Source organism: Nymphalis io, chromosome 6, assembly GCF_905147045.1.
Source record: "Nymphalis io chromosome 6, ilAglIoxx1.1, whole genome shotgun sequence".
NCBI lineage: Eukaryota > Metazoa > Arthropoda > Insecta > Lepidoptera > Nymphalidae > Nymphalis > Nymphalis io.
In genome coordinates, this window is record NC_065893.1 from 13,071,925 (window position 1) to 13,088,509 (window position 16,585).

The 16,585-nt window shown below is 34.2% G+C and overlaps 2 protein-coding genes across 3 annotated transcripts in view; both read right to left on the reverse strand.

Annotated features, from left to right (window-relative positions):
* The window catches only part of LOC126768872 (myosin heavy chain 95F), a 51,885-nt gene that overhangs the window by 33,195 nt on the left and 2,105 nt on the right, over nt 1–16,585 (reverse strand). The window lies entirely within an intron of this gene.
* LOC126769043 (myophilin-like) lies at nt 14,969–15,684 on the reverse strand. The gene has a single exon (XM_050487587.1). It carries the CDS (start codon nt 15,597–15,599, stop codon nt 15,036–15,038), a length of 564 nt encoding a protein of 187 aa, XP_050343544.1. The 5' UTR covers nt 15,600–15,684; the 3' UTR covers nt 14,969–15,035.

Consider the following 16,585-nt stretch of genomic DNA (forward strand, 5'->3'; position numbering starts at 1 on the left):
TTGTAATTAATTTCACTTAAATTTTCAAATTGATTTATTTATTTTATTTTTCCAACGAAATTATGTGTAATTCTTAATCGTTGAATATGGCAATACCAAATTTATGACGTCGGAAGCATATTGAGATGCATGAATCCTGCTTGGATTTAATAGTCGTCAACAATGTAGGGTAATTTAATTTATATTTATTTAAATAAATAAAAAAATAAGAAAAAATAATAATGTTCCAATTTCATAAATAAAGACAGAGAAAGGGAACTTTATTTGGCTGAATAAAAACTTAATGTAAATAAATATCCAATATCACTGAAATTTAAATGTGACCTCGGCTGTACTGTACACGAAAATAATAATCATAATTGGTTAGTAAAAAAAAAATACACGAAAAATTTTTTAAGTCGTTCTCAATTTTATAATATCAGATATGTCAGATAAAAATAAGTTATCCATTATTAACTCATCAATCCTACTAAATAATATAAACGCGAAAGTTCGTGTGGATGTGAAATGATTTATATGAAATTTGACATACATATAACTTGTACCCTTACTTAGTACATAGGCTACCTAACACCTGCCCTCCCCCCACAAACGCGGAAAGCTAGTTGACTCATAAATACCAAACATATGAGACAATTGAGTCGCCGTGTCTATAAAAACGCAACAGATTAAGCAGTAAATGAAGTAATATGGGCAAGCGATTAAAATACCGTTGTTTTTATAGCTGTAATTAATGCAATATCGAATTGATTCACGGACGGTTGCTTGAAAATAAGATATTCACATTAATATTAAACGATCATCACACCGCAATGATATTGAGTTATGAGCATTGCAATTCATATACATTTTATTTATCGCAACCATTTCAAATGCTTTTAAAATATAAGTACCGTGAAATTATTACAATGTATTCTTAGTTAAGAAAACGGTCGAGGTTGATTACGACTAGCGCAATGAGTGTTCCGTGTATGTATTATATCGACATATGTCTCTTAGTTTATTGTCCTTACAAGTTATAAACATATAAAAGTTATGAGTTGAGAAGTATTGTTTATAATTCTTGGGATTTTATTTATCAATGAGCTTGGCAATAGAACTTAACTATTGGAGTATATTTTTATACTTGAGTATTACGAGGCTATGAGCGATTAATAGACATATTTATTTTTTACTATTTGTCGCCTGCGTGTAGGCAGAGGGGCGAAGGTGTTAACAAAGAAGCCCATAGCCTTCCTTGAGGCTCAAGTGTTCTTCATAACAAATTTTATCAAAATCGGTTCAGTGGTTTAGACCTGAAAGACAGACAGAGTTACTTTCGCATCTATGGAATATAAAGAAATTATTTCCCCTGTTCCTGTAATCACACTAACTCACTCACCTTTCGAATTGGGATATAGCTAAACAAATTTTGTAGTGTTGTTTTTAAATAACTGATGAATATCAAAGTGGTATCTCCGTAACCGTAACAGCCTGTGAATGTCCCACTGCTGGGCTAAAGGCCTCCTCCCCTCTTTTTGAGGGGAAGGTTTGGAGCTTATTCCACCATGCTGCTCCAATGCGGGTTGGTGGAATACACATGTGGCAGAATTTCAGTGAAATTAGACACATGCAGGTTTCCTCACGATGTTTTCCTTCACCGTATAGCACGAGATGATTTATAACCACAAATTAAGCACATGAAAATTCAGTGGTGCTTGCCCGGGTTTGAACCCACGATCATCGGTTAAGATTCACAGGTTCTTACCACTGGGCCATCTCGGCATGTGGTATCTATTCAGAATATATTAAGCTATATACACACTATAAATATCAAATGTAAATAAATATTTTAATACGTTCATAAGTTATTTGATAGAACAATATACTTGATATTGTTCCGGAACTCTAAAACGATTCAAATAAATCGTCTTCACATTGCAGTATTAAATTTTTATTTAACGTTCGATGATAATAGTTTCGAAATAAATCCCAATCACAACCGTAACACTTTTTTTATTTGCTTTAATAAGCTTTTAGTTAATCTCCATGTTGTAAACAAATTATTATACAAGCATTAAACTCAAATATAAAATGGAAGCGTTCAAAGACGTATCCCAATTAGATCTTTCTAGACTTTTAGATATCGAGAGGAGAATCAATTGATGGCCTTTTACAAAAATTGTGTAAAAGTATCTAAAAAATAAATATACTATTATTACTATACGAATACTCACAAAATAATAATAATAATAATTTAATAGTAATATTTTTTTTTTTTATAGAATAGGAAGGCGGACGAGCATGTGGGCCACCTGATGGTAAGTGGTCACCAAACGCCCTTAGACATTGGCATTGTAAGAAATGTCAACCATCGCTTACATAGCCAATGCGCCACCAACCTTGGGAACTAAGATTTTATGTCCCTTGTGCCTGTAATTACACTGGCTCACTCATCCTTCAAACCGGAACACAACAATAACAAGTACTGCTGTTTTGCGGTAGAATATCTGATGAGTGGGTGGTACATACCCAGACGAGCTTGCACAAAGCTCTACCACCAGTCATTTACACACCCAAAAGATTACACAATTTGTTTGCAGTATTATCTATATCTAGGGTTTTTATTAACATTAGCAGCACTGTTGGTGGATCTCTGACTCCGAAACTAATATTAACTTTACTGTCAGAGTCAGCGATTCAAAAGATCGTAAAGATTGCTTTTTGCATATTTCGCTTTATTAATTGCTCAAGTTGAATTGCAATAAACAAAATATAACGTCATTAAGTTGTGTTATTGTTAACAAAAAACATTTATTACTTAAGGAAAATACTTTCAGCAGTTCTATTCTATATGAACTCACTTCATTACTCATCCATGAAATGAGTACGATAATGACAAGCGACTTATGGTGATATAGTATTTTGATGCGTGTATTATTGAAATGTTATAATAATAATGGTCAATATCGCATATCACTTTATGACAATTCACGACTGATTTCTGCGGTTAGTTTGTTGTTACAGTATAATTATAATAATAATAATGTTCTCCAGACCGATTTCGGCCACGGCGGCAAATTTCAAGAGCGATTAGCCAACTACGCAGAAGATATTATAGTGCACAAGTGTGTTCGCAAACACAGGTGCACTCTCTATTCCCTAACTCTCATAATCCGATGGGACGGCAATCAGACACGACCGGAAGGAGTTCAGGCGCAGCACCAACGGCTTTACGTGCTTTCCGAGGCACGGGAGTGTACATACTTCCAACTTCCAGACTTCGGGCTGCTACTGAGAATTTTCTGACAGAAAAACCCAATAACTTTTTATTTTCTCGACCTGGGAATTGAACCCAGGACCTCCGGGTCTGCGGCCTTACATCAAACCACTAGACCAACGAGGCAGTCAACAGTTGTTACAGTATGTACCTATTAACAATAAATTATCATTACGTCATATACGATTTGCATTACTAAATCTACTTTAACTACAGAAATTAACGTCTATAAAAAAAAACCTTGTCCGGTTCGACACCACCTTAGTCATATTATATCAATGCCAAGGCTGGCCCGCGTTTGGTGCAGTTAAATGAACCGGTTGTTATATCGGTAAGAGCGTTAAAGTCAACGGTCCGACTACGGCGCAACCGGTAAATTCGCTAATGCAATATTAAGAATGTTGTCAATGGAAGCGATACTTAAAAATTATCGCTTTAATAATCATTTATATTAATGACGTAAACTTGAAATTTATTAGTGTATTGTTTAATATAACATTTCGGGTAGGTATCTACTATTTATGTATTAATCTAACGCTAGACATAAAAGGATAAACTTCGGAAAACCTTCGGGATACTTTGATTGTTCCTATCACATACAAATTCTATGAATCCAATAAAACTGATATCCTGATTAATGTTATAATTGCAAAGGTGAGTTTTTTGTTTTGTTCGTTTTTATTTATCAATCAATCATTATGAAAATTTGCATACAACGTGTGTGATCAGAGGTACAGAAAAGGAATATAACATAGAACACACACTACAAACAAAATTTTCATGTGCTTAATTTGTGTTTATATTACATCTCGTGCTTGACGGTGAAGAAAAAACATCGTGAGGAAACCTGTATGTGTCTAATTTCATTGAAATTATGCCATATGTGTATTCCACCAACACGCATTGGAGCAGCGTGGTGGAATAAGCTCCAAACCTTCTCCTCAAAAGGGAGAGGAGGCCTTAGCCTAGCAGTGGGATATTAACAGGCCGTTACAGTATTGTATTGTATATGTATATTATAATAATAATACATAAATGAGACAAGGAAATGATGATGATGCGCTGATGATATAATCTTCGTTTGCAATGGAGCACTGTATTTATTTTATTATGCAGTTCGATCAACGGAAGAATTAATGACAATCTCGAGTAGCCACTGCAATGGAAACGGGTTTATTATAATATGGTATACTTTCAAAACCTGTTTTGATACAGTTAAGGAAAGACGTTCAAGAATATTTAAATAAGTGACTACTTTAGATATTTAAAGAAAATAGTCAAGTAGCGAAATTACTGGTGGTAGAGCTTTGTGCAAGCTCCTCTGGGTACCACCCACTCATCAGATATTTTACCGCAAAACAGCAGTAATTGGTATTGTTATGTTCCGGTTTGTAGGGTGAGTGAGCTCGTGTAATTACAGGCACAATGGACATAACATCTTAGTTCCCAAGGTTGGTGGCGCATGGCGGTGATGTAAGTGAAGGTTAACATTTCTTACAATGCCAATGTCTATGGGCGTTGATGACCACTTACTATCAGGTGGCCCATATGCTCGTCCGCCTTCCTATTCTATAAAAAAATATTTACAAGTTTGTCACTTAGCACAAAACTTTAATGTGAATAAAGTAATATACACATAAATTTTCCTCGTGAATCAATCCATGCATTGGTGAAATTCGTAAGAAAACCATTTGATAGTTTTTGAGTTTATCGCGATCAAACACACAGACGCTACAGGGGTACATTGTTATGCTTAACATGTAGTAATTAAGGGCGATAGACTCACTACGTACTTCAATGGCAAGCGTGCATAGAATTAACGAAAAAATATATGTAAACTATATTTAACGAAATAACATGAAAAAGAAAAAAAATGTAGCCAATAATCGAGGGGACTACGTGAGAATAGGAATTATAGAATATATCGATGCCAGGTATAGCTCGAGATATTTCGTTATATTTCGCACATGTACGAGCAATTGGAGCTTGATTACCAAGATGAGTTGATTATATATTGTCTGTGTCAGCTTTTATGAATATGCAATTTATATACTTTCAATTTAATTCAGACGATTTTAGACTTTCTCTATGCGTTTAAACAAAGTTATTGCTTTATCATTAATTAATTTATAACATTAATATTGTATTTATAAAGCGAAAATCATGTTAAATATAGAATCATTAATAATTATATAATGTAATTTAAATTATATAAATCGCATCACTTCCGCAATTTCGTACAACTAGTACAAGATGTAGAACGTAAAACGCGATATAGTCAACGCCGCAAAGATGCAGTTCCGGTAGATGCACTACCAGTTTAATAACGAACGTTAAATAATTACTGTACAACTGTGGCTCTGTTACGCAATACGCTATCAAGTAAACAAATTCAAATAACACTAATATTCAGTAAACATTAATTAAACACAGACGTAAATCGTTAAAAAAAAAAAAGCCGAGATGGCCCTGTGGTAAGAACGCGTGAATCTTAACCGATGATCGTGGGTTCAAACCCGGGCAAGCACCACTGAATTTTCATGTGCTTAATTTGTGATTATAATTCATCTCGTGCTTTACGGTGAAGGAAAACATCGTGAGGAAACCTGCATGTGTCTAATTTCACTGAAGTTCTGCCACATGTGAATTCTACCAACCTGCATTGGAGCAGCGTGGTGGAATAAGCTCCAAACCTTCTCCTCAAAAAGAGGAGAGGAGGCCTTTAGCCCAGCAGTGGGACATTCACAGGCTGTTACGGTTACGGTTACAGTAAATCGTTAGGTCTATAAATTTTTAGAGGCTATTAATAAAATTCAAGCATTTATTTATATGTAATACCATTATTCGTCCGCGTTTTAGGGAGGGGGGGGGTGTTCTTGGCGAAAGTTTTTAGATATAAAAAAGCCTATATCCTTTCTTGGAGTTCAATTCCTTCATACCAAATTTTATCAAAGTCGGTTTATTTGTAGCACATATACAGATAACAAAGCGTCAACAGTTCAACGGTACACGGGTTTTGTGCAACTCGCAGCTTCAATCAGGTTTTAGTAAGTGTTATGTGTTTGTCTCCAATCAAATTAGCCCAAACTCGATGAATGGTAGCCGTAATATGAAATACTTACCAACGTCGACTGGCTTTATTTGTCAGCTCTTAATTGTATCAAATTATTGAATTGACTTGGAAAGATTCAAATTGATACGACAGTTGGTAATAGATTAATATAAAAATATAATAAATTGTTCTATAAATAACAGGGCAGTAATTAGTAATCGTGGTAGTTGATATTAATTAGTCCAATCTATATCAATATGTCGATTAACGAATAAATCGTCACGGGAGGCACAGGGCCATATCAATTGAACCAGTTCCCCTCGTACGGATACGTGATCGGAGTTGCGTCGCTGCAGGTAAAACGATATAAATAAAACTGGCTGGTTATTATTGTTTTAAAAGACATTCTTTAATAGTTTGAAATATTCCCTCTGCTGGGCAAATTGTGTACAATCACATTGGATCAGCCATTGCGGTTTGATGGCATTGAAATTAAATAAGGCTCATTTAGATGTCGCCTATTAATATCATCTGGAAGAAGTTCGAAACCTACTAAAAGGGATATGTGGCTTAGTCCAACGGTGGGACATTCAAAGGCTGTTACTTTATACAGTATAGGGTTATACAAATAGAAGTGTCTGGAGTTAGTAATCGATGATGTGTATACATACATACATAAATAGCACATGATTATTACACGTAAATATTTTTTTGATTGATGAAAAAATTAACTAATGAATTTTTGCCGGTTCTACTCGAGAGAATCTACATTGCAAACCGGTTCAATTTAAGTCGGTTGCTCGCAAGTGTGATAATTTAATACAAAGTCAAAGAGTCGGTTTATTTATCATGTTAGATGAGCTTGTTTTTCGATATATCTTATAATAGATTGGCTCCAAGCCTTTAATAGGGGAGAACTATGGGGAACAGTTATAATATCACTTGAACACTATTAAATGGACACACGTGCAGCCATTTCACGTCACATTTGGTGCAAAACAAAACTGACATTGATAGTAATTATTGGTTTTATTAATTATTTGCTAATCGGCTTCGCACGGGTAGATAAGAAAAATTTTTCTTGGATAGGATTTGCGTAAAATCCGTGCCTACGTCGGGGAAGGAGAAATTGTGACAAATTTCATGTGAATCTGGCACATACTTTAGGAGATCACGTGATGAATGTTATTTCTCTTATATGGATAGATACACCGATATAACTTTTTTTGTAGTAATCTACTTGCTTGATTTAGTTTATTATTAGAATCTGCTTATCTTTAATTGTCACTGGATGTCGTTTTACTAAATATTGATTATTTATTTCTGACAATTGATGTAAGCAATTCACGTTAGTGTAAATAACGTGCACTGATTTATTGTTTTTTAATTCAATTGATATCATAATCTATATTAATATTATAAACATTAATGCGAAAGTATCTATGCCCGCCTGTTTGCCTGTTACATAAACAGATTTTGATAAAATTTGGTATTAAGCTCGAACTCTAAGGACTAACCTGGAGGCTAACTAGGAGCTGGTCCTAACACGCGGCCGTAATCGTGGGCGAAAACTAATAACGTATACATTTATATTTGACCGAGGTAGACATGGGTTACATAGTATGTTTATATGTTGCTTCGAAAGCGTCAGCTCTTCAGTCTGTTAGGCTGATCCCGATAGACTGTTAGAAAAAAATCTCAGATAGGAAGCAATACAAATTACGTGTGCTTGGATTTTGGGAGTTTTAGAGTGATATATACCTATATGATAAATATATGTCCCGTGTAATTGACAAGTCTTCGTTGAGAAAGAAATACTTTACTGCAGAAATATATATATTTATGTTATATTTTTTGTAATATAGCTTATTATCTCGACGTTACGAAGAAAATGGTTTCAGCCAGGACACTTTCCAATGGAACCCTATTGAAACTATAATAAATATACAAAAATCTGTATATATCATACATACAACGTAGATCGTAGAACTTCTAAAATTTCTACGAATAACTCGCTAATCGACATGAACAAGTCGCAGTAACAATTTTTATGTTTAAATAAAAACAAAACATTTTAGAACAATTAATTTATTATATAGTCGAAATTAATCCTTATCAAAATATATAAAATATTAAATTTAAGTGTTTCCTGTAAATTAAATAACATTTAACATTTTCTCCTAACAACAGTATCAATAATTGAATCATTGATATAAAATAATAAATTAATTGATTTGTTCGATACGGATAATTGTGTTATTATATTTTATTAAATCGGAGCTCGTGCAGAATGAAGCCATCACACGATATTGTATTTTTTGTAAATATATTAACCATTCCTTGCATTGCCAATGCGTCACTAACCTTGGGAAGTAAGATGTTATGTCCCTTGTGGGTTTAGTCGTACTTGCTCACTCACCCTTAAAACCAGAACGCAACAATACCAAGTATTGCTGTATGGGGGTAGAATATCTGATGAGTGGCTGGTGCCTACCCGTCTATTTAGTAGTAAGTGTGTCAAATAACTAATATAATAGATCAGAAGTAAATGAACAACTTTGATATTGAATTTACATAGTATTATTGATCGAAATCTAAAATTCGTGTAAAAATGTCGTCATCAATGTCAACGATGTTACTATCGGAACTTTGGAAGTGAAATTATAGTAGATATAAGTAGGTCAGTGGAATAGTGTTGAGATATATTAATCGAGATTTATGTTTTATTTGTAGTGCATAATATAGCTGAGCTGATTGACTGCCTCGTTGGTCTAGTGGCTTAATGTAATTCCGCTGACCCGGAGGTCCTGGGTTCAATTCCCAAGTCGGGCCAATAAAAAGTTATTTCGTTTTTCTGTCGGAAAATTCTCAGTAGCAGCCCGGAGTCTTAAAAGTGTGTACACTCCCGTGCCTCGGAAAGCACGAAAAGCCGTTGGTCCTGCGCCTGAACTTTTCCGGTCGTGTCGAATTGCCGTCTTATCGGATTATGAGAGTTAGAGAATAGAGAGTGCATCTGTGTTTGCGCATACACTTGTTCACTATAATATCTCCTGCGTAGTTGGCTAACCTCTCTTGAGATTGGCCGCTGTGGCCGAAATCGGTCTGGAGGACATTATTATTACAATAGCAGATTAACAAATCACATGGAATATGTACATCTAAGATTTGTTCAACTTCACTCCGTCTACTATCAGAACATATGATAGGATTCCACTCTTATCGTTTGGAATTTCAAATCACTAGTTAATAATCTTATTAATGTCTTCTAATTTAAAGCGAAACAGTATTATATATAGTAACTAAACCGATGTTATAAGCATAACAGTATACTGGTGGTAGGGCTTTGTGCAAGCTCGTCTGGGTAGGTACCACCCACTCATCAGATATTCTACCGCAAAACAGCAGTACTTATTATTGTTGTGTTCCGGTTTGAAGGGTGAGTGAGTCAGTGTAATTACAGGCACAAGGGACATAAAATCTTAGTTCCCAAGGTTGGTGGCGCATTGGCTATGTAAGCGATGGTTGACATTTCTTACAATGCCAATGTCTAAGGGCGTTTGGTGACCACTTACCATCAGGTGGCCCATATGCTCGTCCGTCTTCCTATTTTATATATAAAAAAAAAGTAAAGTTTCAACTTAATAAAGCTCTAGCTTTTTTTGTATCTTCAAATCCAGAGTGAACAGGTTTCTTTTAAGCGAGCGTGCTACATCTTAGACCGTGTCGATGCTTAAGATCAGACAAGTCAACGGTCAAACGCTGGCCTATTAAGTGTAAAAAAAAGCTTTCTAAATATCGATATACATATGTATCCAGGATTAACAAGTGCTGGAAACTCATACATAGCTATCGGAGAGCTTTTACTACCGTTAATCCCAGATAGCTTCAGATAACCGCCTAATCGTATACATTTATACAGGGCCAATTCATCACGAACTTAAACCCAATATAGGCAACTTGTTATATTATTATTACATACTTTAAGTTGAAATACGTAATCGTGTCTGTTTATATCTTCGTTCTTGTTAACCTCGGAAACTTGTCAAGATTTTTATTTCGTTTTCAATACTAGATAGATTGATTTACAATGAATTTATTATGATTTAGAGAAAAATCTGTCAACCATTTCAACGTAATGATATTTTTTTGTGTTTTTAATATTAGTTTTCATTTTTTTATTTGTTTGGTAAGCATTTGGCGCCGTCGTGAATATTTGCTTACTCCAAAGGATTGCTTAGTTTAAGCTAAGTACGCCTTTTATACCATACAAATGTATAAAATATTTAAATATAGGTAATGTTAATTTAAAATGATTCACAATTTGTAATTCGATGCTCTAATTGTTAGCAAAAAGATTTTAATGCAAATTAAAACAAAAATAGATATTGAATTTCCCTATAACGTTATGATTGTTTAAAATTAAATTAAATTATTATTGGTTACCAGCGTTTCGCTTATATCGTGTTTCAACATCCAACGAGCGGATGTCATTCCGTTAGCGGGATAATCTACGTAAGATTGACTAACGGTTTTCAATTCAAGTCTTGGACACAAATAGCAATTTAAACTTGGAACGAGTATACTGCAAGATGCTTCTAACTATATAAATGACAATATTTTTTTTTTTAAACGCAAAATATTCTGTCAATGTCACGTATAAAAGAGGTGACATATATGAGATCAATTGTTTTCAAATTTTTTAAGTGTTTACTGATGATGAGTACAAACTATCCGTATCCGTAACAGCCTGTGAATGTCCCACTGCTGGGCTAAAGGCCTCCTCTCCTCTTTTTGAGGAGAAGGTTTGGAGCTTATTCCACCACACTGCTCCAATGCGGGTTGGTAGAATTCACATGTGGCAGAACTTCAGTGAAATTAGACACATGCAGGTTTCCTCACGATGTTTTCCTTCACCGTAAAGCACGAGATGAATTATGATCACAAATTAAGCACATGAAAATTCAGTGGTGCTTGCCCGGGTTTGAACCCACGATCATCGGTTAAGATTCACGCGTTCTTACCACAGGGCCATCTCGGCTTCAAGTACAAACTATGTAATACCAGTAAAAACAATATCAATTACGAATCCTATCTCGATTTGTTAGGAATAGATTATTTTTTTAATTCGGTTGAAATTTACTACAAGTTTGTTCAGAATAAACACTAGGAAAATTATAGTAAGCAGTAAGATGTAGTTGGAATCGGCCTACCGTAGCGAAGCCTTGCAAGAACGATCGATATCGTATAACGTGGGAATGGTGTTTAGAAAAAATATTCTGTATGTTATGTTAGGAGATAATCGAATAATGAATTATACCTTATTTATGATAAATTTTTTTATAGATTAGGTAGGCGGACGAGCATATGGGCCACCTGATGGTAAGTGGTCACCAACGCCCATAGGCATTGGGCATTGTAAGAAATGTTAACCATCGCTTACATCACCAATGCGCCACCAACCTTGGGAACTAAGATGTTGCGTCCCTTGTGCCTGTAATTACACTGGCTCACTCACCCTTCAAACCAGAACACAAAAATACTGTACTGTGAGTACTGCTGTTTTGCGGTAGAATATCTAATGTGTGGGTGGTACCTACCCAAAGGAGCTTGCACAAGGCCCTATCACCATATTTTAGATCGGCACAAATACATTGTAAAAAAATAGGCGTTGGTAGACTTTTACGTCCGCTAGTCAGATATCAATCATCTTTAAGAACACTTTCGTTGATAAGTTGGTTTCTCGACATTATTCGACATGGTTGAGCTTACTCGTCTCTTAGCAAAATATATATCAATCCATTTACAACCACTACACATATATGTTGGTTCAATTCTGCCGGAACTGCACGACATATCCTTTTCATAATATATTTTTTTTTATTATTGTCTTATATGTGTTCCTAAATTCTAAGCCATTCATCCTTCTGTAACGATGCTTTGGTGAGTTTTGCTGCGAAGGCTCATAAAAGATTTGTTTTTTTTTTTTATGTTTGTCCTTCAATATAAACGTGGTATCTAGACCCTAATTATGCAAAACTGGAACGGGTAGATGGTTTTTGATAAAGCAGCGAGCCTTGACTGTCGAACAAAAAAGTGTATCCAAAACTGTTTAGCTCTGTTTTGTAAATTGCTTCCAAGTTTTTTTTATACCATCTGAATGGAGTTTTTAGTGCCGTTTAAAGCGGTTGTGTTGTCATTGATGTTTATTCGTGTAAATCATTTATCAGACTCACAGGTACCTTAGACCGTATCGTCGTCGGTACAATATTACACAACCCGTGTAATAACTTCGCACCATGATCAGTGGAAACAAATCGCTTTCTAAAGCATTAGGAAAGTTGCCAAATCATTGAGGTTTATCAACTCATGCATTTAAAGTAACTTTCACGGAATTATCGTTTGAAATATCGATTCGAGTTACAAGATAACAGATGCTGTAATATGTTTGATAATAATCAAAATTAAAACTGTTATGTAGTGTGTATAGTATGTTTTCTCCTGTTTATACATCGACATTCTTGTATTTTTTTTTAATATTCTACCGCAACAATCAGTTTTACCTTAGTTTCACCTTAGTTTACAAAGTTGGTGGCGCACTGGCGAAGCAAGCGATGGTTAATATTTGTTACAAAGCCAATATCTATCGGCGTTGGTGATCACTTACCATCAGGTGGCCCATATGCTCGTCCGCCTACCTATACTATAAAAAAAAGAAACGAATATTATTATATGTTTTCCTTAAATTTTCAATAATAATTGTGATGGAATACCGACCACACGGCGACCACTTATATATTAAAAAAGCCTTCAAATGAATATATAACAAGTATTAGATATATATACATTGTATAAACAGACTGAGCGAAGTTAGGTCATCGTCGTAATCCAGCTTAAGCCCGGTCAAGGCTCACAAATGCTGGTCAAGACTTATCGATCATTTATATTAAGTATCAAGGACAAAATATATCCAAATATACGTGAATACAATATGTTATTATAATAAGATTAACTGTCTCTTTTCTACTTTTTACATCATGTAAGCGTTAGAGCAGGGGGTGATGATTTTTAAAATAGACATTCAAAATGACCTGGGGTCGGACATCCGTGCTTCCGTTGACTGCTGGCGCGTGACCACACCTTCCGGCCGTGTGTGCTTTTGTTTTTAAATCACATCAATGTTTTGTTACATTGATACTAATTTATACAAGTCTAAAAGCGTTTAGTTAAAAAAAATACGATTTAAATCATTACTAACAGTTTGGCATTTTTGTCAATTTAAAGTAACTACTATCTTTAAACGTAACACTGATTTCTCTCTTTCTGTCTTCATTGATTTGACATTGGAAAGAAGAGGAGAGAAATGTTTAAATAATCATACCCTAAACGAAATTTATAGGTAATCCGTTTCTGTTGCGTAATAGGTATTATCAGCAAGCAACCATTTCTTAACTAAAGCAATTAAATATATATTTACTAATTTTAAAAGGGTGTAAGACAAAATGCACAGATAATTAATTACTTGCAGGGCTGTAAGGCTTTGATAATTTAATGGATGTATCTTTATAATATTATAACTGTTGTCAAAGTCGTGCAAAACTATGACATTTCACAATCGAATTCTAAGACGTGTGCGCTCTCACAAAATATCTTCGGTGTTATCGAAAACTTAAGAAACCTGTGAAGTTTCCTTTGTCACAAATACAAAAAAAGAAAATAATCTTCGATTATCAAACTGTAAAAGTTTAATATACCGATGATATCATTTAAATTATATCATTACATTACTGATTAAACCTATGTGTCACATTAATGTATGTAGGTACTGCGTATCATAAAACTGAAACTGAAACATTCCACTACGAGAAAAAAAAATGTAGGTACTACGTATCATAAAAAAGATAAGTTCTATTTTCAATTATTTTTTTTACACTTAATAGGCCGCGTTTGACCGTTGACTTGCCTGATGTTAAGCATCGACACGGTCTAAGATGTGCTTATAAGAAACCTGTTTACTCTATTTTTTATATTTCACGGTGGAGGTTATAACCAGGTAACAAGAAAATGCATCAATTCTGCGAAATCTTTATGACGGTTAGGTTTTATGCCGCACGTTACGGAGGTAACCTTTCCCTTGCCAGGCAACGGATTTGCACCGAGGTTAGATCAATAAGCTGATGACGTAATTTGTACCTTCAGATAGGTATTTTGTTACGTTATATTTTTCTAAAGGTTACATCAGACAGTCAACCAGAAAATATGTGTCGTTTGCCTAACGTGAACATTAGCAACATGAGTAAATACAGAATGAGGAAAAAAAATATTATCAAATAAAAAACCCTTTAATTGATATTATTTCTGATTCATCTATTAAAAACCGCAATACTATTAAAAAAATATTTTAATTTTTAATTTAAAAATTTAAAGTATGAAAAATTTCAATTAAATAAAATTAAAATTAAACAGCAATAATTAGTTATTTGATAGTTCAGTATCAGATAATAAGTATACTCGTATTAATAGCTTTATTGGATCTATAAAATTGCATTAAACAATCGCATTTTACATCAGTGTTATCTAATCGCCCTGTGCTACGCATTCTTTCGAGTGTCGTTATTAATTCAACAAACCACACCTTACTTTGAAATGAAAGAAGGAAATAGCAATTATAAAAGTAAAAATATTTATTACGTTTAGTTAATAATATTAACAATACATATATTTATATCACATCTGACGTCTGTTACCGAAGGAAATACCGCTCTGCTGGCCCTTGTTCGTTCCGTACTGAAGCGAGATCACATTCTGACCGGCTTTGAGTTGATCTTCGCTGAACTCACGAACATTTCTATCGGCTTCCTTTGGTCCGATCGAAGGAAGGCCATAATTTCCGGCTTTCCTGCCCAAGGATTGCAGACATATTACAACGGAGTAAAGATTTTGTTTCTCCCAAAGGTCAATCGTTTGGAAGGTTTCCTGCGGAGGCACGCCCAACTTCTTAACGGTTTCTAGGAACGCGTTAATGTTCTCCATGCACTTGAAAGCCATCGTCGATTGGTTGATCTTCTTGACTGATCCTTCTTGGAACTTGTTGACAAGATTGCAAAGAAGGGTACCGTCTTTTAGGACTTCGTAAAGATTCTCAGCGTCTCCGGCGGTATTCTCCGGCTCCCCCGTAATACTCTTGATCCATTCGAGTGTTTCATGAGCGATATCGTTGTTATATTTGCTGTTGATTTTTGCTTGAGCCTCGGCATTGATGCCAGCTTTTCCTGCGCGATAATCAGCCATGTTTTATATATTGTGTTGACAGCTTTGCGGCCACGTAGTCACTGAGCTCCTTGTGATAAGGGAGCCCTCAATATCAGGTGCATGACAAATATTATGCGATTGATAGTGATATCATTACATAAATATGACCGCTTAAAACTTTATCACTTTTATTATCGAAAGAAATGATTATATTTTATGAATTGATAACTTATAACAAGTATGTAGATTAGTTATTGAATCAAATGTATCGCTTAGAATATTTATGAATTAATTTAAATAATAATAATTCCTTTTTTGTATACAAATTGCCTTTAAAACTTCATCCATATAAAATTATAGCAAGTTTTTTTTTTTACACTTCACATCAATTTACCTTATAATATATATATATATATATATATATATATATATATATATATATATATATTAATTAATAGCAAATGTATCTATTAATGAATCATTATGAAATGCAAACACTATTTATTAATCAATAACGCATAATTGATAGTTTCAGTAAGCATATGGAAATATCTGGAATGTTCCGGTCAATCTTATCTTTTTTTATAATATACTTGACTTGATTTTATCATATTAAATTGATAAAACTTCCAACTTACATGTAAATATCAGAATTTAAATTATACTATATTGTTATTTAATTGTCGGAAAAGAGTTACCGTTGAGTCTGCTGCCAGTTTCTATCGGTAGAACCTACTCCCCCAATCAATGTAACATTAACGTTAAATTTGGTGTTTGTAGGAGCTTATTTGAATTAATTATATTTTAATTTTGAATTATATTCCGTGAGATTGGATACTATAATGTTGATAATTATGTATAGAAAAAATTATGTGTTTACATTTTTTATGACCTTGTCATAACTAATAATATAAATGCAAAAGTGTTTGTCTGTTACGCTTTCACGTTTTAACAGCTTAACCGGTCATAATAAAACATTTGCATACACATAGCCAAGGATGCATAAAAGGGCAGAAGGTTGTACA